At 28.3% G+C, this 26,557-nt stretch overlaps 2 protein-coding genes across 4 annotated transcripts in view; one reads left to right on the forward strand and one right to left on the reverse strand.

Moving 5' to 3' along the window:
* Positions 1-1,799: 1,799 nt before the first annotated feature.
* LOC129983754 (xyloside xylosyltransferase 1-like) lies at positions 1,800-7,605 on the reverse strand. The gene is made up of 2 exons (XM_056093369.1): positions 6,977-7,605; positions 1,800-2,535 (listed from the first exon to the last, which is right to left on the reverse strand). Exons 1-2 carry the CDS (start codon positions 7,406-7,408, stop codon positions 1,861-1,863), a joined length of 1,107 nt encoding a protein of 368 aa, XP_055949344.1. The 5' UTR covers positions 7,409-7,605; the 3' UTR covers positions 1,800-1,860.
* Positions 7,606-7,739: 134 nt separating this feature from the next.
* Positions 7,740-26,557, forward strand: part of LOC129983753 (protein FAM13B-like) — a 60,601-nt gene continuing 41,783 nt past the window's right edge. For 2 of the 3 annotated variants that reach the window (XM_056093368.1, XM_056093366.1), the window contains exons 1-8: positions 7,900-8,203; positions 8,392-8,562; positions 8,645-8,741; positions 11,789-11,978; positions 17,746-17,955; positions 21,834-22,011; positions 24,302-24,485; positions 25,612-25,757. In XM_056093368.1, coding sequence (XP_055949343.1) covers positions 8,688-8,741; positions 11,789-11,978; positions 17,746-17,955; positions 21,834-22,011; positions 24,302-24,485; positions 25,612-25,757 — 962 coding nt within the window. In that variant the 5' untranslated portion in view covers positions 7,900-8,203; positions 8,392-8,562; positions 8,645-8,687. The other variant, XM_056093367.1, reaches the window with a different exon arrangement.

Raw genomic sequence — 26,557 nt, forward strand, 5'->3', positions numbered from 1 at the left:
AGATTATTTGCTGAGGTGTTATGAATAAAAAATAAAAGATAGAGTGATTAGAAATTGAATTAAATTCTTTTACTTTATAAAAATTCCAAAAAATAAATTCATTTCATAACAAAATCAATGCTTAGTATTTTTTTTACTACACATTTTGATATTTTACTTTCTAATACTCTAGAGGTTACAAACATTGAAATTTGAAGGAAAGATTTATGTATATGATTATTTAGTTACTCCGACTAAATTTATTACATTAAATATAAGAAAAGGATACAATGCTCATACTAAATTTAACAAATAAAAAAAAACCTATACAAAAATAATTTTTTTATAATTAAGTATAGATATGAATTCAAATGAAAGCTTGTGAATTTAAATAAAAAAATATAGTTTTGCAGAATTATAAATTTCATAATTATATCTCATGGTACTCTGCCAATCCTACTAATATTGTCACTCCCCTTTTTGCATCAATGCACTGTAGAGTTCCTTTTCTTTCCATTGTGCACATCTAGCTTGAATTGCTACTTTAAGTTATATCTTATCAGCTGCAATACATGATCATTAACTTTTTATTTGTTTTAACTGATATCTATTCTAAATTGCCATAATTCAAAGAAGAAAAAAAAGGAAAAGGTTAGTTGTAATTTCTGTGTGAAATTACAGAAGTGTGATTTATTTGCTTTTAATGTAGTTACTATTCAAGACAACAGCAATATTTTGTGCACTTACAAATAAATTCCTGCAACTTTTAGTGTGAAGCTGAAATGAAAGGCACTACATAATGATCAACTCTTTACAAAGGAAAATTATATCAATGAATTGAATTTCATTGTTCTGTATGCAGTTTTTTTCCCATTGAACATCTTTCAGTTGGATTAGAAAAACTTATATTAATTATTGGAAGGCAAAGTCACTATAAAATTATTATTAAAGTGGCACATAAATTTAATCCATCGTATTTGTTATCAAATATAACTCTTTCTCTCTCTCTCTCTCTTTTTTTTTTCTTTTGTCATAATTAAGAGATTTTCTCCTTTCTACAACAGAAGGGAATTAATTCCTTATCCTCTTATATTATTTTTAGTTAAAAAAAAAAAACCTGGCCATAAGAGAATTGGCCAATTTTCATATATCAAATGTATTTCTTATAATGCTTTAAACATGTGACATGCGACACTTTTAACTAAGTTTATAAATTTTTCAAAAATTTGGATTGTCCAATTTTATATGAATTTTTAAGTTGTGTACAGTTTTAAATGTAAATAAAAGGCATTGCCAACTTGATGTCTAGAACATCTGTCAAAAAAATCAAACTATCTTTCAATTATAAAAGCCATTTTTTCAATTATTATCAATGAACTTTTATTTTTAAATGGATTTTCAAATTGACATTCTCATCTGAGAATAATCACCTGTAAATAGTTAATTCTTTTAAAATAAAAACAATATTTAATTATAATTGATCTGATAACTTTATGACCTTCAAAATTTAAAACAATTTTTGTAATTAAATTTCATTGAAATTAACTAGTTAACCTTATATATATTTATTCTGAATTTTCATTAAAAATTTCAGGGAATTTGAATGAAAATGTAGAATTGATCTATTACAAAAATAAATCAAATTAACTAAAAAAAATCAAGAAATTTCATGCAATTATTTTTAATACAAGTATAAAAAAATGCTTCTAAATGCAGTGGATAGCAATAGTACAGCATAAGCTATATTTCAGAGCATTTTATTTTCATAGATAATTAATATTTATAAAAAAAATGCTTGTATAACTACAAATTATCACAAATGAAAGAACTAGAGCTGTTTTTAATAGGAAAATATCTGAAATGAATAAAAAGTGATGCATATCAAGAATCTGGAATAATGGAATTACAATTTCCATGTAAAATATTTGCCTTCTCAGGACAAGAATAATATAAATCAAATATATTTTGATACCCATGATATTTCCACCACTTGCAAAGTTGTCTATTCCAAGTGCAAGGTAAAATGTAAAAAAGATCTGGATATTCAAAACTAACTAAGGTGTAAAAGTCTTGATCACCAAGATGCCCTCGAAATTTATATTGCTTAATAAGTTCTAAAACAATTGATGAGTTGTTAATGATGTCCAAATATGATGAAGAATTTCTCATCTTATCTAAATCAAGCAATAAAACCCCACTGTTGAATCCTGTGATCCCATCTGGGGGTGGATCTCCTAATCTTGTGCCATTATGAAGTCGACGATACTCGTGCAGTATATGGCGATAAACAGGTTGTTGCTCTCTTGCAATACCTATTATTGCTTCAGAAGGAAATTTATCAAAATATTCATATAACAATTTTATATCACTTAAAAATTTTACATCAGCATCTATCACTATAACTTTTTTTAGATTCATAACTTTGAATAATCCAACTGAAATATAAAATAATCCATCACTATAATATGCACCTGGTTTAAAACTAAAATGTGGCACTAAAGTATTGATGAGTTCTTCTAGAGGTGTCATAAAAATATTAACATCATATAAGCTGACCTGGAAAAAAAAAAGAAATATATAAACATAGAGAATTAAAATTTAAAAACAGAAAAAAATGCATTTAGTTTTGAAACTGGACCAGTATGCACTATGTCTAAAATACTATAATTGAAAAAATTTTTACAAATACTTTTCAAATTGGAGTGAAAGAGTCACTTATGACTGAAGTAAGGAAATTATAATTTTATTATCAGTTTAAAATGTTGAAAATATACGATTTAAAAATAATTGTACACAAAAAAAAGTTCAAAATTATGAAGTCTATTCCAAAATAGTCCTTATTAAATACCAAATGTACCTAAATTAAAGTACTTGTATCCCCTTACTTTCCCTAATATAGACCATTTACCTTAAGATTCAAAATGATCTACTCTATAAGGATTTTGCAACTAAAAACTCTTAGCAAACTGGAAGGCAGGTAGATTCATTCCTTAATATCTAAATTACATTTTTAATTTCTTTTCAATCTTTAGGGATAACATATTGCATATTGAAGCAGTCACAGATAATGACTTTACTGATATTGATATAGCATAACTCAGTATTGCTTATAGATAAATATTTAACATGATCCGTCTTGCCCTATCTAAATAAATAAAATTTAAACTAAAAAATTTTTTTCACATTTTTTAAGCTAAAATATTTCTGCTCTTATATTTTTATTTAATTAAATAATTTCAAATGATGAAAGAAAAAAAGTGTATATATATGCATATACAAGAGGTGTTCAAATGAAAAGGTACAAAATGACATTGTGGGTATAAATGAAGGCTTTATTCAAAGTACACACCATAAGCTTGAGCACAACAATCCCATTGACTAACGAGCCAAAGGATTCCTTGTTCCCAGAATTCCTGTGGCCATGACGAGACCCAGTCCTTCACAGCGTCCTTGAGTTCGTCATTCAAGTTGAAGTGCATTTGCAACTTGTTGAATTCCTCGAGCAGAGAAGAACCATTAACTCTGATGTGTACTGTGAGACACTCCGAAGACTATGCAGGTCCATCAAGAACAAAAGACCAGGGCTACTCGTGGAGGGTGTGGTTCTGTTCCTTGATAATGCATGTCCACATGTCTCCTGGGTCACACATGCGGAACTGGCCAAGTTCAAGTGGGAGCAGCTCGAACATCCACCCTACAGCGCGGACATGTCGCCATGCGATTTTCATGTGTTTGGTCCCCTGAAAAAACATCTGAAAGGGAAGCACTTCAACTCAAACGTCGAATTCAAGGATTCTATGAAGGACAGGGTCTAGTCATGGCCACAGGAATTCTGGGAACAAGGAATCCTTTGGCTCGTTAATCAATGAGATCGTCGTGCTCAGGCCTATGGTTTATATTTTAAATAAAGTCTTCATTTATACACACAGTGTCATTTTGTACCTTTTCATTTGAATACCCCTTGTATATAAACTTTTTTTTCCGTATATATTATATACTTATTTAAACAAGGCTATATAGATCACATTAAAGATAGTAAAAGTTAGGGGGTGAAAATCAATTTTCAACTTCTAAGCAATTGCAGCTGTCGAAAAACTTTTAATATAAAGTTTGTCTTAATAAGACACTAAATTACTAATTTGATTTATTTTTCAATCTTGAACATTTCCATGATTTGATGGAGCACAATCAAGGAAGACAAAAATTTTGAGCACTATAATGGAGAGCAACACATTTAAACTTTAACATAGTGAGGAAGGAAATTAATTATTGGGGTAAGAATGGAGCACATAAATGGCATCAATATCTGGAGGGTCAATGCAAGGAGATTGAAGTAAATGGAACTTCTCTAAGAAATGATGATAAGGAACACACATACAAGGATATTGAGCACCAGAGCAGAAATATAGCAACAGGAAACATGGATACAGATGGCACAGTGTGCTCCATTGATGGATTGGTTCAGAAACTATGTTGAGAACTTTAAATCCTGGGTATGAGTAGCAAATCTGCTGAGATGGAACAAAAACCAGTGGAGCCAGGAGTATATGGCCGAGTCAAGTCCAAGGGATCAGCAGCACAATTTCCCTTTCCCAGCTAGGGAAAGCCTCGAAGCAATGGTATCTCCTGGCTAGTAGTGGAATAATATCATGCTTAAATCGTTTGGCTCACCTGTGGTTTGCAAATTTTAATTCTTTAAAAATTTACTTTTTAGCACAGAAAACTATCCTGTTGACTATTTAAATGTAATACATATTTTAGCAATTGCGTGGCTAAATAGAAAAAAATTTTGAAATGTTTAAAATTCTGATTTATTTCACTATGGAAGGCATTTTATGTACAAGTGATGATAAAACTGATGCTATTTACATTGCAATATAAGAGCAGAACAGTAAATGAAATTTTTCTCTTTTATAATGACATTTTGATAGGGATTCCTTTGATACGTGTAGCCTTAGAAAAGGAAAACTTAGGTATCTTTAAAAGAATGTGGTAAATAATAAGGATTTTCATCCCTTCACTTGGAGCATGAGAACTTTCCGAATGCATCAGTTTTCTAGAGCATGTGTTGAATTAAATAACAAATTGGTAATCGGACCAGGAAATAAGAGAACAATTTGGAATGAAGTTGATATGGATTAAATTAAAATAAAAATTTGGAAATTAATTAAGATTTAAATTACATTGAGAGATATCATTATACTCATACGCACACACACACACATATATATATATTTCTGAACTGACTGTCTTTTTGAGTTCAAAGAACCAGGATTGATAAAGATTTGAAGAAATTTTCCAAAAGTCATATTATGAGAACCACTACAATAGGGTCTATAAGGAAACTACTTAAAAACAAATTAAAATTTTCTGCATAGCACTTAAATATTAAAAAGCAAATATTTATATATATTATCACAAAAAAAAAAAGGTTTAAATGCAATATAAAAAGGTTAAATAAAGAAAAATACAATTTTTAATACTTTTTTAAATAATATGAATTAATATTTTTTAGTAAAATATCTATAAGATTGTTTCATGAATTAATTTTTAATACATTAATATGTGGAGTTATACATTGTAAAATAAAACCGTACTGTCTAATGAAGTTTCTAGCTAAATTCTTTCAGGGATTTAAAAACTAGAAAGAGTTCATACTCTATTATTTAAATTGGGTGTTTTAAAAGTTTCTTAAATTTTATTGATCACGAGCTATATTCAATTTAAATATGTAACAATAATTTGTAATAACAAGAAACCAAAACTCACAATGTCTAGAGTTTATTAAATTACTTGACAAAAATCAAGCTATCTTATTATTAAACATTGAGCAAATATATGAAATTTGAGATTTTTAATTAACTAATACAACTGCTTCAGTTCTATGCAATATTTGTTCCAGTCAAATTACTAAATTTAATAGCTTTACTTTAGTTTAATAATCACTATTTACTATACATTTCCATTTATAAGCTCAGAATATTAGGAACATTTTCTAAAATAAAACAACAGGGGTTAGTTTATACACAAATGTCAACGCATACACAAAACCCCCCCATACGTTTTTGTTAGGCAGATGCAAGAGATAAATCATTAAATATTAGCACTTTAAATTCCTACAGTTTATATTTCTAAATTAAAAAAAAATTAATGAAATAAAAAATTTTTTTGTAAATATGAATTTTTTTAAAAATTATTACGATCAGTTATTGTGTTAGTCAAAGGATTTATATGGAAAAATGCTGAACAGTTCTGATGTTTTTGAAATTTTCTGAAAATGTGATGACCTGTAGTTTGAAATTTACAGTAAAAGAATCTCTCTACCCACTCATCTTTCAAACAAAATATAAAATGACATGAAAAGCAAGTCTGGCACTTATACAATAGATCACATACTTACAAGACAGCAAATCGATGGGGTAATTTCAGATAAGAGTAACCAAGAGTTAAAATAATCATCATTGGCAGCTGGCATTTTTCAAAGCAACTTTATTTTAAAATATTCCAGCCATTTTAACTGCTTGGTAATTTTTTCACCTTCATTTAATAAATTTGAAAATCACAGGATTTTTTTTTTTTAGTTTTATTTTAGTGTGTATATAGATTTTGAATTTAAAGTAAATTTTTGAGTTGGGAAAAAATGCATTCTTGGTTCATATTTAAAACTATACAGCAATGCTTTATTTTGGTTTCTTATTTGTAAATACACATGGAAGCACAATGAAAAATTTTAACAACTAAAATGGCATTGTGCTTGAAAAAAAAAAAAAAATAAGAAGTCCTGATCTAGAACAATTTTATGTAGAGTTGAAACCTAATTTACAAAGTCATGGTCTGAATTATTAAAATATATGCTTTTCTGTAACGGCATAATTCACAATTCCATTTTTTATACATTATTATAACATCAGTTCTCTGTAAGTCTTTTCAATTATAATTAAGCTATAATCCAAAAATATTTTATAAGAAAAATTATTATAATGAAAGTGATTCATACCTGAATAGCTGTTGTAGCCAATCGTGCACTATCTTTTAATATTTCAACAGCAGAGTTTAAACTAGCATGATCTGTAAGTATGTGTAAATGCAATGCAGGTGTTGCATGTTTTAAAAGGGATGACAGACAATGATTGAATTTCCTTTTCAGTCTCGGGTTGTTGTTGGCATGCACAAAAAAGAAAAGAACATCAACAGGATGATGATGAACATTTCTTGATAAAAAAATGCTAAAATGCAATATCTCTGCTTTGGTTTGATACGTTGTATTTCTTTTCAAAGGACATAAAATGCAAGAACCCGGTAATTTATGAGATTTAATTTTCTTAACAAAAGAATCATTAACTAGAAGAAATGCACTTAATAGAACGAAAACTAAAATTATCATGAATATTCTTGTTAATCTGGAACGAGCCCATGAATGTAATTGCATAATGAAAAATTAAAAGTTCTGACAATAATATAAGAACATAATTTAGAAGTATAAAATCTGCACTTATATTTCATTATTTCAATGAGATTTGTTTGTAAATTATAAATTTAATTTTATTCATAAGAGGGTTGTTCACTGTTATTGCTTTAAATTAGTAGACAGCACAATTTAAAAATAAAGAAAAACATTTTTGTTTATGAATTAAGGTCAATGGTTACAGTTTTAGAAATCAGATTAGAGTTCGAAGACCGATGAAGAGATAAGTTTTTCTTTCAACATCAAGTGAAATAAATAAAAGAATCATGAATAGAAGTAGATATTTTTTATTAAGAAGAAAAATTTTCAACTCCACAAAATAACAATTTATTTCGAAATTTTTTTTCTTCAATAAAACTTAGGCCAAGCCTCCTATGCAGCATGAGAAAACATTCGTCTGTCTGTTTGTGTTTGTCCATTGGATACTAGCCAAAGTCCTTCAAGAAAACGTAACTTATAATATCTTTTCTGTTTTTTTTAGACGAATGTAAACATCTTTTGATGTATATCTAGATGGGAAATGAGAACATATCTTATTACTCGTGTCCTTTGATTTTGTGCAGATTTTATTATTTCCTCCCAATTTTATTAGTTCTGATTTAATTTTAAGTGTGCATTTGTCTATTATTTAACAAGAGGAAAATAATGCTTTTCAAGATTTTAAATAGATCCTTTAGACGGAAATAATATTTTATACTTATTTTTGATGTTTGGTATAACATTTTTGCCTTATAATATGGAGTATTTTGGCACATAAATGTGAGTGCTAGACTCTTAATATTTTTTTTTATATTTCCGAGTTATTTTTAAACATTATTTGAAACATAAAATAAAATTTTAAAATATAAGTGAACTTTTTAAAATATATATATATATATATTTTTATGCATCAGTTTTAGTTTAAAAAAAATAAGTGGTCAAACATGTATTAATGTACTATTTTTCAGATCGTAAATGTGGTATGTGAAAACGATTTCAGAAGTATCTAGTCAATTTAATCGAATGCTCACTCTACGATTGGTATCTTGTAGAGCACTTAAACAGCCCTGAGCAACGTACTAAAACTAATGATAGTTCATTGTATATTTCATAGCATAGTTGGAACTTAACAGATATTGGTCAGTATATTCAAATACTTTTTCTGTATATTTCTTATTTTGCTGTTTCTAGAGTTATTTAGGCTAGTTTCTCTTATTTTAGCTTTAAAAAATGGTTTGCTTTCATCGCAAGTACATAACGCATCATGCATACCTTAAATGATAGTGATCATTCAATAAAAATGCTGGCATCGAATCAGGTGAGATTCTTTTAAGTTATTAATTATTCTCTTTTTATGTTCATTTTAATATTTGGAGCATACAATGCTTTATTGTGTGAGCATATTGGATTTCTTTTTCTTTCTCTTATCCTTTTTCTGTTGATCAAATGATTATCCTCCAACGGCGATTTCAATTTATTCGTGAAATATTGGCATATAGAGTTCCATTTCTTTTAATAGCTAAGCTGGCAAATTTTAAATGAAAGGAAATCATTAAATATGAATTTTCTTTTTTATTAATCTCATAATTTAAAATATTTTATTATTTTTTAAATTTTTGTGCACATATTTGAATGCGAGTAACTATTATTATTTTTTGTTGTGGTTTTCTATTTGTAAATATTTGAAATTTTGTCTCTTTCAACATTTTTTTTCATGTAAACACAATATTTTCTGAAACAAAGACCGTTTATGGAAATACATGTATATGCATTTTTTTATAGAATTGAATTTATATGGATATTTCTTAGTCTGAAATTAATGGAAAAGTTTGTTTCATTTAAGCTCTGTTATTTTATTTTCAGTTATTGATATTTTAATACCAGTATACCAATATTCCAACTGATCTAAAGGGCACCAGTAAAGGATGCATAAACCGGAGTTTCCCTTAGCAAATAAGTAGATCAAAGAAGGAGAGTTCCAGAATGTAAAGATGTTAGATTTAGTATTTAAAAACTTTTTAATCACACATTCTAAGGATAGATGGCATAAATATTTAAAGAAAAGAGAAAGTTGATTCATAGTGCAAATGATACCTTTTTGCATCATAAAAAAAAAAAAAAAAAATCCAATGTCTTTAGCATTGTAATAATTATTAGGTGTTTCAATTTTGGTTCTATAATACGTTCATATAGGTTATGTCAATTGATAGTAGCTGCATCCTTGCTGCAATCTAGTTTCATTTTAGAATGTGATTTGTGTGCTTCTATCTAGCATTTATATTTAACCACTTGGATACAGTTGCCACATGCTATTTCTTTTGTGGCTTTGGGTCTGAGGAGGATTTGTTTCTGTAATAGTGATTTGTTCCCTGTCTCTTTCAGCTCATTAATTATCAGTCTTTAATTCAATAGCAATTATTTTGTAAAAGACTGTCTAAAATTTCTAATTCATTCCAGAATATTGTCAAGATACATGAGTATTTTTAGGCTTTTAAGTTATTAATGTGTAAATTTAACAGATTATTGGAATCATTATTATTAAGTGCAGGTGCATGGCAAGATTGATTTCTTTTATTATATAAGTGATTTGATCAATTTCTACTATTACCTTTATTCATTAAATAAAAGAATGAATTTTCTTATTGTTGCTTGATATTCCAAAATGGAATTTGTTTAAAGAGAAGTTATTAGGAGATAAAATTATTTCAAGTTCATGTACGCTGCTTGACAATTGTTAAGGAACAGTTATGTTTTTGGAATTATTAAGTAGAGACAATGATTGAAGAAATGAAACTAAGTACATATTTAGTAGGGAAGATGTGCATTTATTATAGTGCAAAATGATTCAGATATTGACGCATCAAAGAATTAAAAACTTAAAAATAAAAAAGATGCACCTTGAATGATTTCCAAACAGCTCCACAAAAATTGATCTTCAGGTCAGAATGATGCAGACATGAGTACCTTAGTAAGATGAGTGATGACCGTGGGCACTAATGTACATTTTGCATCTGTTCTCCATGCTCTCCACTAAACTATCAAGGAGTTCTTGAAGGATATTGTACCACTCCTCTCTCAAGGCAATTTTAAGCTCTTGCACTGTTTGGGGAGGGATGGTTCTTTGTGAAACACATCTGCCAAGAGCATCCCAGGCATGTTCAATGGGATTTAAGTCGGGAGAGTAAGCAGGTCATTGCATATGGACAATATTTTCACTTTGCAGTGTGTCCGATGCCTCAATGCTTCTGTATGGCTGCATATTATCGTCCATAAATAAAAGTGTGGACCTACAGGACCCCTAAAAAGACGAACATGTCCAAAATAACCTCTCTGCAATACTGTTGCGATGTAATGCTTCCTCGTTCAAAGATGTGAAGCAGTGTTCTGCCATTGTGCATAATGCCTGCCCACACCATCACACCTGGGCCGTACCAATCACATTCACTAATAAACTGTTGTGCATAACGTGTTCCATACTCTCTCCACAGTAATTGGTGGCCAGAATCACTTTTCACACTGAAACGAGATTTGTCTGAGAACATCACTCTAGACCAATTTTGGATATCCCAACCAACATGTTCCTTACATGTAATCTCTCATGACAATGGCGTGGTTCAAGCGGAATGCAACAAACAGGCTTCAATGCATACAAATCAACTTGATTTAATTGCCATGAGATGGTTTTTGCAGAAACTGCGTATCGGTAGCGGTTGCAAGGTTTGCAGCTATGTGGCCAGGAGTTAAATGTCTGTTCCTTTTTGCCACAAGGGCTACATAGCGATCTTCTAAAGGTGTGGTATTCCTATCATGACCCCTGGCATGCTTTTGCAAAGCATTTCCACCTTCCGCTGCCTTCTTTAATCGCAAGAAGGCAATCTTCGATACACCCATTGCAACAGCTACGGTGGTGACACTATGACCTGTTTACAGTCTTCCAATTGCTCGTCCATCATTGTAGGCACTCAAATGATGTCTTGCTGACAATTTGCTCTTAATTATTGCAAGCACCAAACAGAATTTCAGAGAAAAAACTTTTATAACATCCTGCATTACTTTGGGTCAAACATCAAACAGCATGAATTTTTGTATGAATCATGAGCTTGTATGCAATGTCTTTTATACAGATAATGAGTCCTGGTCTACCATGCCCTCTCAACTTGAATTTACTTTTATTGGTCAACTGTCTGAGACGCAATTTTGCATAAATCACTTGTTCCTTAGCAATTATCAAGCAATGTAAATCAAAGATTTTTTTTTTTTTATATTTAAAAGGCAAAACTCATGATTTGTATAATATGTTATTGAATACATGTTTTTACATACCATTATTTTGAGAAATGCAGTAAAATATACTTTTCTCTATAGGAACCACCTGGTGAAAGCCGCATTGATAAAATGCGAAAATTTCTGAGTTCTCCATTGACAAGAAAAAAACCAGCAAATGTGCAATATAAAACATTTGGCACACCACTTGAAGTGCTTTTACAAAGGTTTCCTTCTGAGCATTCTGTACCTTTCATTATAACCAGATTATGCCAGTATATTTTAAAGACAGGTAATAAACCAAATGAAAAAAAAAAAAAACAAAAAAAACTGAATGGAATTTAAGTGTTTTGCTTATATTTTTCTTAAATTACTTCACACTGTGAAGAAATGGCATTAAAAGGCCTCAGCATTTTTAGACTTTATTATTATGCGAATCAATGCAAATCGGCATTTTTTCCCCAGTGTTTTGGGGGTGAGGCCTCTTTGCAAAAGAAGTGATTCAGAATAAAATTGTGTGGTATGTGCAAATTTCATCTTCAGTTCTAAAATAAAGTTTACGTTCTATTTTAAATAAGATATTGTGTTAGATTGGGTAGCTATTTAGAGTTTAAGTGATACACAGAGGAAAGAACAGAGGCTTGGTTACATTTTGAGATGAAATTTCAGCATTGGAACAAAGCATGTTATACGTGGCTGAGGTTCCAACTCATTTGTATTATGTATCCCTCAGATGCATAAGATGGCAAATCTGTTTATTTTTCTATGATATGCTTTATTTATAAGCATAGAAGTATTGACTCGGGAGATTAGGCACAAACAAAGGAAATTCTGAAGGATTTATTACCAAAAGGTATGGCTGAATACGGAAAGAGAAAAAAAGGTAAAATAATCTTGAAGTTGGTTTATTGAATTGGATAGAATCTAATGAATTTCCCATTTTGTATTTCAGTTTTACCTGTATTAAAGAAATATCAATCCATTTTTCATATGTAATTCAGATAATTGTGTATAAAAGAAATTATTTACAAAGTTAAAATAGATTATACAATTTGGGCAAATTATTTGCAAAAGATATTATCTCTGTCAAGTTCGTTACTAAAGTGTATCTCTTCATTGATCCAACTGCTAGAGGAAAGAGATTGTATTTAAAAAACTATAATTTTTTATAACAAATGTTTTGACTGACATTGAGCATGTAAGGTTATGCTCTGGAAATTCAACAGTCTTAAATTGATTTAAAACTCCCACCTCCTGTTAATGATTAAGATTAACATATTTTCATCGACATGTGGTGGTCTAAATTATTCACTATGAAGTATATATTTCTCAGTAAGATAGTAAAAATTATTTGTTGTTTGCACGGTTCTCAAATTAAATACACTTTCAATGTAATATCACAGATAAAAGATCAGGAAAAATAAATATTAAAACATATTCTTCAATTCATGTTATAAAATGCAAAATAAAGAGCAAAGAGTTTCTGCTTTTAAATATTTTAAAGGAAAAGCCATTTTATTGCCTCGTTCTATTTATAGCAATTAATGAGAAATTTAAAGTTGAGATCATGCTATCAGGGGTTTGTTTGTTTTGTGGAGTTTATTTGTACAAGAGCCATATTTGACTATGCTGCGGCTAACAAATAGTAAAATCTAAGAACAGATGGTAAATACTTTTTTAAAATATAAAAGCAAACAGTAATAAAAATACATAAAATATCTCAACAAAAGTTTAAAATTTTGAAAACAAACAGCAAAATAATGATCAAAAAATAAAAATAGAATATGAGAACAAAGATACAAAAATGATGAAAATAAAAGTAGAATGTGCTAAATCAAATATAAATGCAAATAGATTTTTAAAAATTTAAAATAATTGTATGGTATTTTTCACCTACCAAGTCTTACAAATATAAAGACGATGAAGGAAAATAATGATGACAAAGAGAGTTAAAATAACTACATTCAAACTAAAATGTATTTGACACTAAATGACATATGGACATGCATAATGCATGACATATGGGACTCTTTCCAAAAAGGAGATGATGATGAGTATAGCATGTTCTATATGGAGGCGAGTCAATTTGACTTCAACCTCTGATATAAAAAGAATAGGGCACACCCTAATGTAGGTTTAGTACAATGGAATTTATTGTGGATTTTCAGATTCCATGCCTCCTGCGAAGTAGAATGGAAATAGCTGTTGATGGACTTTCTCAGGTCACAATATGGTAGTCCGTATGTCTGAAATTTAACAGTACAGTCTGCCATTTAATTTCCAGAAAATAGCCACATGACCTGGAATCCAATAAAATATGACTATTCTGTAAGAGTTATAAAGAAAACAAATTCTGGTGGCTGTTTGGGGCATTTGATTGTGAGAGTGTTTCCAAAACACTCAGATTGTCAGTATAAATGATAAAATTACACTGAGTAACAGGGAAAATTTCCTGAAGAGCACAGAAAATTGTCACCAACTCAGCCATAAATACAAAGTAACAATTGTGTAGATGGTAGCTCAATATCCCAGGTGGTAGCATCATGCCAATACTAACATGTCTGATTATGAGCCATTTTTAAAAATTGGGTGAAGAATACTGATAGTGATGGTAATGAAATAGCGTTTTGAAAACAACAGGAGGAGATGTCGATGTGTCAACTCCAGAAAGCAAATTAAAAAATAGAAAACTAGTTCATTCCAAGTCAGAAAGCAAAATGAAATAACCATCTTGATGTGACATTTAAAAAGTCCAAGTACTTTCAGGAGTATTTTAGTTACCAGGAAGAATTTGTTAGCAAGAAAACACAGTAAAGAAGGGAAAAAAAAAAAAAAAATTAAAGAACAATCTACCTATTAAAGATAGAAAATAATAAGATTATTTTAACAATTGAAAAAACAGCAGAAAGTAAAATAGCAGATTAGTGAGCAAAGAAAGCTTGAGCTTTTTGTTTTTATAGGAACAAAAGGATTAAAAATAATCTATAAATAAAATTTTTAAATGACCATATTTTTTAAGGAGATACATCTTTTTTTTTGGGGGGGGGCACTTTTTGTGTTTCTGTGTGTTTCTTTTTTAATCACAATATTTGTTTCAATAAAACTTTTAAGTAATTCATTTTTTAATTATATTTTCTTTTAAATAATATCCATATATTTTAATATCTTAAGAAAATTATGAATAAAATTGTGCCATGTCTGAAAAGTCTCTTAAAAAGGTACATGTAATTTGAATTTCAATTTTTTGCATAGCCTGTGGCAATGACAAAGTGTAATTTTCACTGAAATTATGTTTCAGAATCCCTTCATGAAAATTACTTCGATTATTTAAATTATATATGTGTGAACATTTGAGTTAAATAAAAAAATATTTTTTCTAATCAAATTGCATAAATCACTTTATTTTTGTAAAGTGGCCTTTTATGGATTTGGTGTGTTAAAAATTAGAAGTGCTTTTTTTTAAAATAAAGATTATAAAAATGCGAAATCCACGAATAAAAAAAATTATTTTTGCAAAATTAATATTAAATACATTTGTTTTTATCATATTCTCATATTATTAGCCTTCATATAATTTGTGAATGATTTTGTACTGAATTAAATTTTTCAATAAGTCATATTTATATATATAGCTTACAATTTCAGTGAACTATGCTATAAAATATCTATAGAATTTATGGCATTCAGATATGTAAATTGTTTCTCTATCACTTGCATTTTTTTCTTTCTAAATTAAATTGGAATTTATTTTTTAATTATTTATTTTAAGTTATATTTATACATATATTAAACTTAAATTTTGTGGCTCTTTGGTATTCTATATCTGGAATTTTCTTCTTCAACTCCAAGAGTAATCAGCTGGCATGAAAACTTTCTCCTTATTCCCTGCTAACAGAGCCAAGAAAGATTTTCTGGCAAGAAATATGAGTCCAGGAAATGCATTTTATCAAACATATTGTAATTGTGCTTTTGTGTAAAAATTGCAGTCACCTTATGATCTGACGGAAAGTAGAAAATTTCTTCCTTGTTTAAAATATTTAATATAATAAATTTCTCCCATAAATATTATTTTCGTAGATTACTTTTTTTAGGAAAGAAATTTTGTTTCTTCTTTGGGGTTTAAAAAAAAATATGTTTTGATGTCTTTTTGGTAGAATATCCAGTTTGTCAGTCTAGAGCTTAAAAACATTGGTTGCCTTTTAGACAAGGTTTCTTTTTTGTTGTTTTTAGAAACACATAAATTAATGCTTTCATAATTTTAATTGCTCAATTTTAATATTTTGTTACAAACATGAATTATCATTAAAAACAAGTTTTATTTTCAAAAATATTAAAAAAAAAAACAACTTTAACTGTGCTTGTTGGAAAAGTTTGATTGAATATTTAATATAAAAAGTTATATTAGAAATATAATTTTCTGTCTTACACCAAAATCTTCATACTTCATTCAAAACTTGTATTATTAAACTTTGTTTAATCATACTAATTTAAATATTGAATGTTTAAGAAGTTTGTGTTATTTTCAAATCATAATGTCACATGTAATTAAATTAAGAAATAATTCATGTGGTCCTCCTACCCATAATTTTTTTAAAATTTCAATTAAATTAGCCAATTAATAATTAAATTGTAATAAAACTTGGTTTAATATACAAGTGAACAGTAATGGGATAACTGTATAGTTGCTTTAGATTCAAAACCTATGTCTTTAGAATGTTTGAATAGATAAAGGAAGGTATTAAAGGATATTAAAACTATAATAATAAATATGACAAAAAAGTTAAAATATATTGGATAAAAGCCATGTGGGATAGAAAATGAAAAAGACAATGAATTTGCAAACTTCACAATTAAACATAGATTACAATTTTTTTGATTTAAATGCTTAAATTGAAACAAATTTAAAGAAAAGAGTTATATACTGTTAGCAGAACAGATTGTTAATTTTGTAAAAAGTAAAGTTGCTAGATTTTTTTTTTTTTTGATAAAATTAAATTTTAGTGTTTAAAAGCTAAATTTTTCTTAATAATATTTTTACTCAACATGATATTTTCGAAATGAGAAGAACAACTTTGGTAAGAGTAAGAAGTGTAACTTGTAGTAATTGAAGTATACTGCAAGATACATCTTCTTTTAGAATGTAGGCAATGGAAACATAAAAGAATGCTTTAAAATTAGATTGGAAGGCTCCATTAAAAACCTCTGCTTTTGTACCTTAATATTCAACGTTTTTCAGGGAATGTTCTTAACGACTCAACTTTAGAATTTCAGAATGTGTGACAGATAAATATGTATTTTTAAAAAATTATTTTTGTATATTATTATTTTCTTCTGTATTATTATTTTTTAAATTAATATTCTATGTTAAGCTTTTAGTTATTAGTCCTAGTCTAAATTCTTGTCAATATCTCCCAAATTTCTGTTAGTATGCATTCACATGTCTTAGTTTCATGATATTATATTTTTATGCTGTAACATACATGCCTTGAGATCTTTTCTGTCATTTTCATGCCCCGTTCACCATTTCCAGTGTTTAGGTAAAGCTGGTGAAAGTTAAATAAATAAATAAAAATAATTTAATTATTTGGTTGTTTTATGTAGTGAAGACAAATAATAGTTTCAGTCACTCTTTTTTTGAACACCAAACCCAATGGCTGGTTATACATTGAGGCATTTTTTCTTCACCAAAAAAAATCACGCAAGACTTCTAACCCTAACATTTTGACTAAATGTAAAAGGAAAATACTATCAAAAATTCTCAATTTTATCTAACTGACATTCTATTTTAATAGTTTGAAAATGCAAAAAAAATCATTTAAATTGAAAAACTAAGTCTTGTATAGCATAAATTCTCTTTCAAATAGCGTTATGTATTTTGATATTGTGTTTTGTACTTCATTCATTTTTAAATAAATAAAAAAAAATCATAGATTTTTCTTGAAAAATTGAAAGAATTCAATGCAAAAATTTTCACAAATTGTATATTGCACCAAATTATACTATATGACATATCTTTTTCCTCACTTTATGATCTCTCTCTTAAAATTTTCTTTTTACAGGTCTCACTCATGAAGGTTTGTTCCGTATTAGTGGCAATGCTCGTTCTGTTGAGCGCTTAAAAGCTTCCTTTGATCGCTCAGGAGATGCTCCATTGGAAACTGAAGGTGATGTTTCATCTGCAGCAGCTTTGTTGAAATTATTTCTTAGAGAATTGCCAGATCCAATCATACCTATGAATATGCATTGCCAGTTTTTAGATGCAGTTAAAGGTAATCAGGAAATTTGATTTTAATTCTGTGAAAATTTATATTTTTTTATTTTTAAATGATGGCTTTATCTAATTTTTTGTATTATGATTTTTGATTACTGGAACTGTTTGGTTTTGCTTTTCATTTAATTAGGTTTGTTTCTTTCTGTACTATTTCTTTAACTCATTTATATTTTCTTTAAAAAAATTGAAATTTTATACTTTTATGTATTTTTGTTGAGAGTGTACTAGTTCAGGTTGCGTAGCATCATTAAATGTCTTAAAAACTTCTTATTTTTGATGGTCCTTATATAAAGGTCTTAAAAGTGTTTTTAAAAAAATTCCCGTTGCTTATATTTTTTTCTGATGAAAAAGAAAAATTATTTCGCCACACTGGATATGCCTAATTATTGGGTGTATTTTCTTTGTGATATCAGATCTTTTAATGAATCTGGAAGTCAGTGAAAAGGGTTTTATCCCAATTTAGGGACATACTGATAGAATGGGGAAAATATATCGTTTTCATTACTATGATTTCTTGATCTCTTTATTGAAAAACAAATTTCTCTTGGAAAAAGTATTTGGCGAAATGAACATAAAGCTAATGCACTTACTTGTTCGGCAAGCTGGAAACTTTTAATTATTAGCAACATTTATTAGTTGGGAAAAATTATTAATGAAAAAATTGAACAATTTGAAAGTATTTGGAAAAATATCTGAAGAGAAACAATCTTTTATTTACATATTTAATAGGATTTGTTTGCCAATGGATGTGTTAGGATTGGTTTAATTCATCAAAATAGGTGTGAGAGGAAAGATGACAGAATGACATGTTTACATTTAGCAATAAAGTAAACTTGGGTTACTCGCAGATTTATGAAGCATAAACACTGCAAATAAATTGTAATATTGAGAGAAAAAGATACTAATTCACAATAAAATATTTCTGAGCAATTTTTATTTATTATAAGGGGAATAAACATTAAATGCAAAAGATTTCTAATGGAAGATTTCTGCTCTTAAAATATGGTAATTCACTTTTTTACAAAATAATAAAGATTTTTTTAATGTTAAATTGCTTTGTTTTTTATATGTTTTTAAATTTTTTGACAATATTTCGAAAGTAACAACAATGAATAATCAAGAATTTACTCTATTTAAAACATTTTATTTTCATTTAAGGAATTGCTGTAAATATGTAACATCTTAAAAATAATATAAATATTATTTTTTACATACATAATTTAATACTTTTTTAAAATATTATTTTAAAATACCTATTTTTGCCACTTGAATTAGCCATATAGACAGTCAATAGCACAGTTTTAAATTGAAATAAAATAATACAGTTCGAAACGACATGACACTCACATGCATGTGAAAAATATTGAATGAAAAAGTATCTTTAGGGTGGAAATTAAGGTAAAAGAATGTTGAATTCTGGGAATGTGCTTCGTCATCCCATATCTCACCGCTTAATGAAATAGAAATGTCGAAAAGTGATAGTCTCAGGATACTGAAATGAACAGTTATGTTTTAAACTTTTTTTCGAGGAACTGGAATAATAATGAAGTAGCAGTTTAATAAGGTTTTACAAATGAAACTTCATATAAGTAACATTTTATCAATGTTGATAAATGAATATTTATCAATGTTGATAAAAAATATTCAGTCATACCTGGTAGTATTTTATGTGTATAAAATAGGACACTTATTTAGTAATACCCAACTTAATTTATTTCATTCGAACTTATAGTTCTATAATACAAAAATATTTGGTTGAGGTTGGTTCTAATTTAAATGTACTTTATAAGTATATTTTAACACTTAAAAAATACTTATAAAGTGCTTATTATTTTTTTTAAATTACTCTACACACCTTTTTAGTTAAATATATTTACAGAATTTTATTATTCAATGTATTAAATTAATTAAAATTTTAATCAATTGCCCTCAGTTGGTAGGAACTTTGAGAAATAATTGGTTTTGGGATTCCAAATATGTGGTGAATTCTATTATTATTCTATTATAAAGACTAAATTTAAAATACACTACTGGTCAAAAGTATTGCAAGTTTGAGAAATGTCAAGTTTTTTCAAGAGTTAGCCCCTCAAAGGTAATTTTTTTTTCATTTAAAGTGATATTTTTTAGTATAAATTTGCTGGAGAAGTCTCAAGCTACTACATCATCCATTGTGAAGCAATTGTCTGCAGCGATTGCGCCATCCCGGTTGTTTATTATAAAATCGCTCCGATTGCGAAGGATTAATTTCGTTCGTTGCGCTGTCGAAGTGCGTTCGCTATACATTACTTTTCAATTGAAACCGCTCATTGCTTTTTAAAACGAGTAAATTAACTTGTGAGAAACACCAGACTGTTATTTTAATGCATCAAGGAAACATTTCGAATGTTAGGATTGCTCATTGATGCGACTGCAGTGAGCCGACTGTTTCACGCCTCATAAAGAGATTCTAAATCAAAGGAACCGTAGATAAAAGGTCTAGAAGTGGTCGTCCGAGGCTAACTTATAAACGTGCTGATGCTACAATTATGCCGTAAAAAGAGATTTGCGAGTTTTGCTACACTTGCAAGAGAATGGAATGAGTCCACATCTGTTTTCAGACACAGAACAGTTCGCAAAAGGCTCTGTGAAGCTGGTTACAAAACGCAAGTTCCTAGGGAAAAGAAAAAAAAAAAAAAAAAGTGGTATTGACGAAATCAATGCGGAAAAAATGTTTGAAGTGGACTTAAGGTGCACAAAAATTTTAGTATTTCGGAATGGACACAAGTTATATTCAGCTACGAAAGTCATTTTTCTTTAATGTCTGACATGGCTGGCCACATTTGCCAGGAAGTAAAGGAGAGCATGAGGCCAGGATGCCTTGTTCGTACATCAAAACACCCAGAAAGCATAATGGTGTGGGGGTGTATGTCATATGGACGACTTCATTTTGTACAAGGAATCATGAATGGCAACAAGTATGTTGGTGTACTGAAGGATCAATTGCTTCGTAGGGCTCGCAACATGTTACAAAGGCAGAAATGGATATTTCAGCTAGATCTAGCACCCTGCTGTACATCGAAAAACATAAGACAAGCTTTATAATTAATTTTAAATTTGATTTCAGTTCAGTTCTGACTTCTATATAGAAACATTCGTTATTTTAGTTTAAGGCTGCATTTGTTAAAAAAGATATTAATGTTCTCGTATAGACAGGAAACTCGCCAGATTTAAACATCATTGAGAATTTATGGAATATAATGGGAAAGAAAATAACTGAGAATCATCCCAAAACAAAGTGAGAACTTCAGGAAGCAATCATAAAATTTGGCACCATGAAATACTGAAAGAAGTGTTGCAAAACCTTGTGGATTCTATGCCTAACAGAGTGGCTGCTGTGATCGAAGCCAGAGGCGGCCCAACCAAATATTAGAGGCTTTTCAATTAACTTGAACTCTTTTATTATCTTTTCTGATCAAAAGAGCTTGAAATGTTATCTTTACATCATTTTGTTCCGTGGAACCAAAATGGATTCTGATACTGTTAACCTGTGCATTTTGTTGTATTTTTTTTTTAATTAAATAATTTTTTTTTTGTTCAATAGCTTAAATATATTTTGCCTTTAGACTGATTTAACATAATGACATAAAAAATATCACTTTAAATGAAAAAATATTACTTTTGGGGGGCTTATTCTTGAAAAAAATGTGAAATTTCTCAAACTTGCAATACTTTTGACCAGTAGTGTATATCTGCTTTTGGTATGTTTATAAAAATACTTTTTTAGTTGATTTATTAATTTTATTGTTTTTGTTTTAACTTTTATTTAAATTCTTGCATTAAACTCTGACTAGAAATTTTGGTTTTTCTTTTTACATTTTTTTTCTGCCTTTGTTTTAGATAAAGACAAGACGGAAAGTGTAGTTTGTTTAGCCGAACTTGTTGAAAAGCTGCCTCCAATCAATTATCATATTTTAAACTACTTATTCAACTTTCTCCGCAAAGTATCAGATATGGAAGATCAAAATAGAATGAGTGCTTCATCTCTAGGTATTGTTTTCGGCCCTAATTTATTTAGGTAAGAATTGTTAAATCTTTTTAAATCAAGTGTTTATATAATAGTGTCATAAAGTTTTGATTTTCTAAGTTTTACATAAAAGAGCTTCTCAGAATGATTTTAATGTACTGACTATATTTTTAACACTAATAGATGTAACAATATAATTGTCAATGCTTTGCAAAGTGCACCATTAGATCTAGAAGTATCAAATCTTTAACAAACATGTTATGAGAACAGAATGATACTATGTTATCTTATGAGGAACATTCATGGGTGGATCAAGCATGTTGGAGGAGGGTTGCTATGGAAGTTCTTGGGGGTCATTTGAGAGAATCTTGCAATATGCAAAATACACCACATTTATGAATTTAGGCATAGAATGAATGAAACCTAAGGGACTTCAAAATCTATTCAACATACATTGCATCAACAATACTGATGACATATGATCCACATTGCAACATTGTTCATAAAAACAATTAACATTTTACTTAAAAAAAATAATGGAATGAATGAATGTAAAGAGTCATATATAACAGGTAGCACTAATGAAATAGAAATAAGCACTAATGAAAATATAGAAAAATCAGAGCAATAAATAATTTCAAAGGTAGAGAAATCCAAGAAGTTTATTAGATATAAAAATGGAAAAAAATATAATGAAACAATATTATTTAAGTAACAATATTACATAAAACCATTTACATCACTCCTTGACTTCCAAATGGAGCAAGGTTTTTGCTAGAATCATTGCAATTGTTTTTTAAGCAGGTTAGCTTGTCAGATATGTAAGGAGATCCTTAGACAGAATTTAAAAAAAACAAAAAAAACCTATCATGATATTTAAAAAAAGGTTTCATGGGTTTAGCCTTTAATTTGTGCCTAGGAATATTTAGAAAATTTAATTAATTAAAATTTACCGAAATTCAAGCATTTTTTTGATAATTTATCTCAAAATATATTATCTCAAAAAATTGATTTTTATGATGTTGTAATAAATAATAATAGATAAAATACATTAAATTTTTAATAGTATCATGCAAATTATTGATGAACCTTGAATTTTAACATTCTAAATTAATTTGCAAAATAATGTTGTTTTAATTTTTCAATGCTATAATTAAATTACTTTTATTTTTCCTTTAAATGTTAAATCACATTTTTCTTTATCAAATCTATTGCTAACAAAATTTGCTGTCTTTGACCTCCTATTTCAAAGTAAATTTTCTATTTTAATATCATTTCATAATAGACATATGTAGTTAGTAATATACTTTTTAAGTGCTTCTTAAAAAGTTCTTTTTTAAAATTGTTCTAGAGTTTTCTTTAACAACAATTTTTCAAATTGCATCTTAATAAGCTTTGTTTAATTTTATTATAATTAATAAAATATCTTCATGGGGTGTATTTAAATTAATTATGAAATTGTAGCTTTAATACCTTTATGTTTAAATACCTTTTTTTAAAAAAAAAAAAAAAAAAAAAAAAAAACTTTGCAATAAGTGTTACTCTGGCAGTTTTCTGTCAGACTTTATTAAAAGTAATGACAGCGTTTTTTTGAATATTCTATTATTATTTCATTTCATATCTGTAGACAAACTTTGGTATCTTCTGTTTTTATACTTTAAAACATAATCTCTATTGAATTGAGTCATTGGAAAAATTGAATTCATTACAGTTACTAATCATTTCATTATTTTGAAAACATCTCTGGTAAAAGATTAACCATTTTTCAGTTTGGATGTCCTATGAAATAGCAATACGAATATTTCTGAATATGAAAGTAAACATTCTATTGAAGTTCCAGCTATATTTTATTTTGTATATTGTTATGATTTTGATTCTGTCATTTTCATTTTATAGATATTGTCTCAATTTTAAAGATACAAATATGCTTTCCGTTATTGTTATTTTGAGTTTGCAGTTAGAATGGCCTTAAATATCTTGAACATTATAAATTGTATATTAAATACTTTTTTATCATTCCTAAGTCTATTTGGAGTATAGAACTTTCATTTGTCATCTGAGAACTGAACATGTGAAAACCAACAATTATATTTTCTGATTTCATTATTCATTATGAAGAAAATTGTAAAGTTTGTGGAAATAATTATTTGTAAGTAGTTGAAAAGGCAACAAAAAGCTTGTCATTTAACATAACTGGATATATTATATACATAATTTTTAAATTATTACTTGGTTAGATCCATTAAATAAGAAGATAAATACAACTTAATTTTTTACTATTGTTTATTTGACCAAAGAATTCTAAAGCTTTCTTTTTAAAGAAATTTTTATTTTTTTTCAGGGTAACCGAAGATTTTGTTGGCTTGAAAGAGCAATCTCTTACGAATCAAATAGTGACATATTTTATATCTGAGCATGACAAAATTTTTAGAAAAGATGCCACCAATTTTATTTGCAATACTTGTTTTGCTTCTGATGTATCCAAAACATGTCAAGCTACTGCAATGATATCGTCTTGGCCAGAAGTAAGATGATATTTCTCCTTTCTCTCTTTCTCTTTTTTTTCTGTAAGTTAAAACAGTAAAAAATATGATACCTGGAATACCAGAAATTTTTCTTTTTCAACCCCTGATTTGTAAAACTGTATATTCTCACTTCCACATTTTTTGTTTTTTTATTTAAATGATAGTAGAGGGAATATAAAATATGAATATTGACAATTTAAATGTTGTATTGGATATTATTGTTCTTAGATCTCAAATACCTGTTAAATTTTTCAATCAGAAAATCCCTCTCAAAATCACATTGAGAATGTCACTCATTATAAATATTTTAGAGATAATTTATTGAATAGCTGGACAATTTTGACAATTCCCTACCTTCCACTAGCTATTATATGTCTTCTGACATTTCTTTGCTTATTAATATGCTTCCATCAGTTTTATATCCTATGGCTGAAGAGTTAAGTGAAAAGTAATTTTGTATATCAAAAATTTGGCTGATCATACTGAAATCTTTCAACTGTGAAACTTTAAAAAGTATATAGTGAATGCCTATCATAAATCATATATACCTCTTATAAATCATATATATCTATCATAAATCATATCAGATATCTATAAACTACAGACCCTGTTGAGGCTGTGTGTGATGTAATTGCGGCACCCGCTCATCATCCGGATATGCTTCTAAAAAAGTTATTCTCTCTCCTCTTCAGAACTTTCTCTCACACTGCCTAGGTGAAGCTCATAGTAAAAATCAAATGTTGAATTTCTTTAGTTAAAATGTAAATAAAATTATTCTTTTAAAGCGTCACAATAAAAAAACACAACCCTAATTACAACAAATAAACACAGAAATTCCTAGAATTTCAATATGTACATATCTAAACAAAACTAATTGATCTTTAAAAAATTAAGAAACCAGCATCTCTTTGAAATGAACCAAAGAAAATATAAATTTATTTTAATATTTTCTTCACCAATCAGTTTATTTGAAAATATGTTTCTGCATGTATGTATGTATGAATATCACATTTATATCCTGAATTATTTGAAACAATATATGACTTGATCATTTTTTCTGAATTTCTGTAAAATCAATACACTTTTTAAGAAATAAGTTTTTAATAATGTAATTGTTTGATTTTAGGCTAAAAGTAGCAGTACTGCAATGTTGTCTACATGGAGTCTTGGTCCCTTATGCACACCAAATGAACCTGCATATGAAGAATTTCTCCAATTGAGTTCACTATCTCATTCTTTAACTCAAGATGGCTCTGGACATTTCTCATCTTTGTGAGTTGATTAAAACAAAAGATATTTTGTTTTAAAAATATATATTGTAAATATCTGCACATTTTCTTAAAAAAATATATCTTTAATGTTCTATGATTTATTTGAATTTGTTTTTATATAAATATATATAATATAGCATACATGGCACAAAAATTGCTCTTATTAGTGATTGTTGAATGACAACAGTAAAATATAAACAGATTACTCTTTGAACATTTCAGACTATTTCATTGAATAATTGTCACAGGGGCAAATATCTAACTTAAAAGATAATGTTAGCATACATGGTACAGAAATTGCTCTTATTAGTGATTGCTGAATAGCAACAGTAAAATATAAACAAATTACTCTTTGAGCATTTCAGACTGCTTCATTGAATAATTATCACAAGGGCAAATATCTAGCTTTGATCTGGAGTTTCCCAGACATCAGCGCAATCACCAATTGGATTAGATAAACTTATTTCATGTGTGATTTGTAAAATGATTATTCTTCCAAGTCTTCACAGGTTCAATCTCTCAGACTACCCCTTGTACATCAAATGTAATGAAGACAACGGTATTTCCCACATCTTGTTAAAATGTTCAAAATGAACAGTCTACAGAGAAGCACTCTGGAAGAAAACTCATCGAACATTTCTTTTGCTTTTCTTTTGTCTCATGCTCTCACAAGCAGATATCATCTAAGCATCTTTATTCAGGCCCTCAAATATTTTGATATCCATTAACTGTCACTTTTTTGCTACTATGGGATAATAGCCTTTGTCGCTATATCCCTCACTGTTTATATTCAAGTTCATT

Source organism: Argiope bruennichi, chromosome 9, assembly GCF_947563725.1.
Source record: "Argiope bruennichi chromosome 9, qqArgBrue1.1, whole genome shotgun sequence".
NCBI lineage: Eukaryota > Metazoa > Arthropoda > Arachnida > Araneae > Araneidae > Argiope > Argiope bruennichi.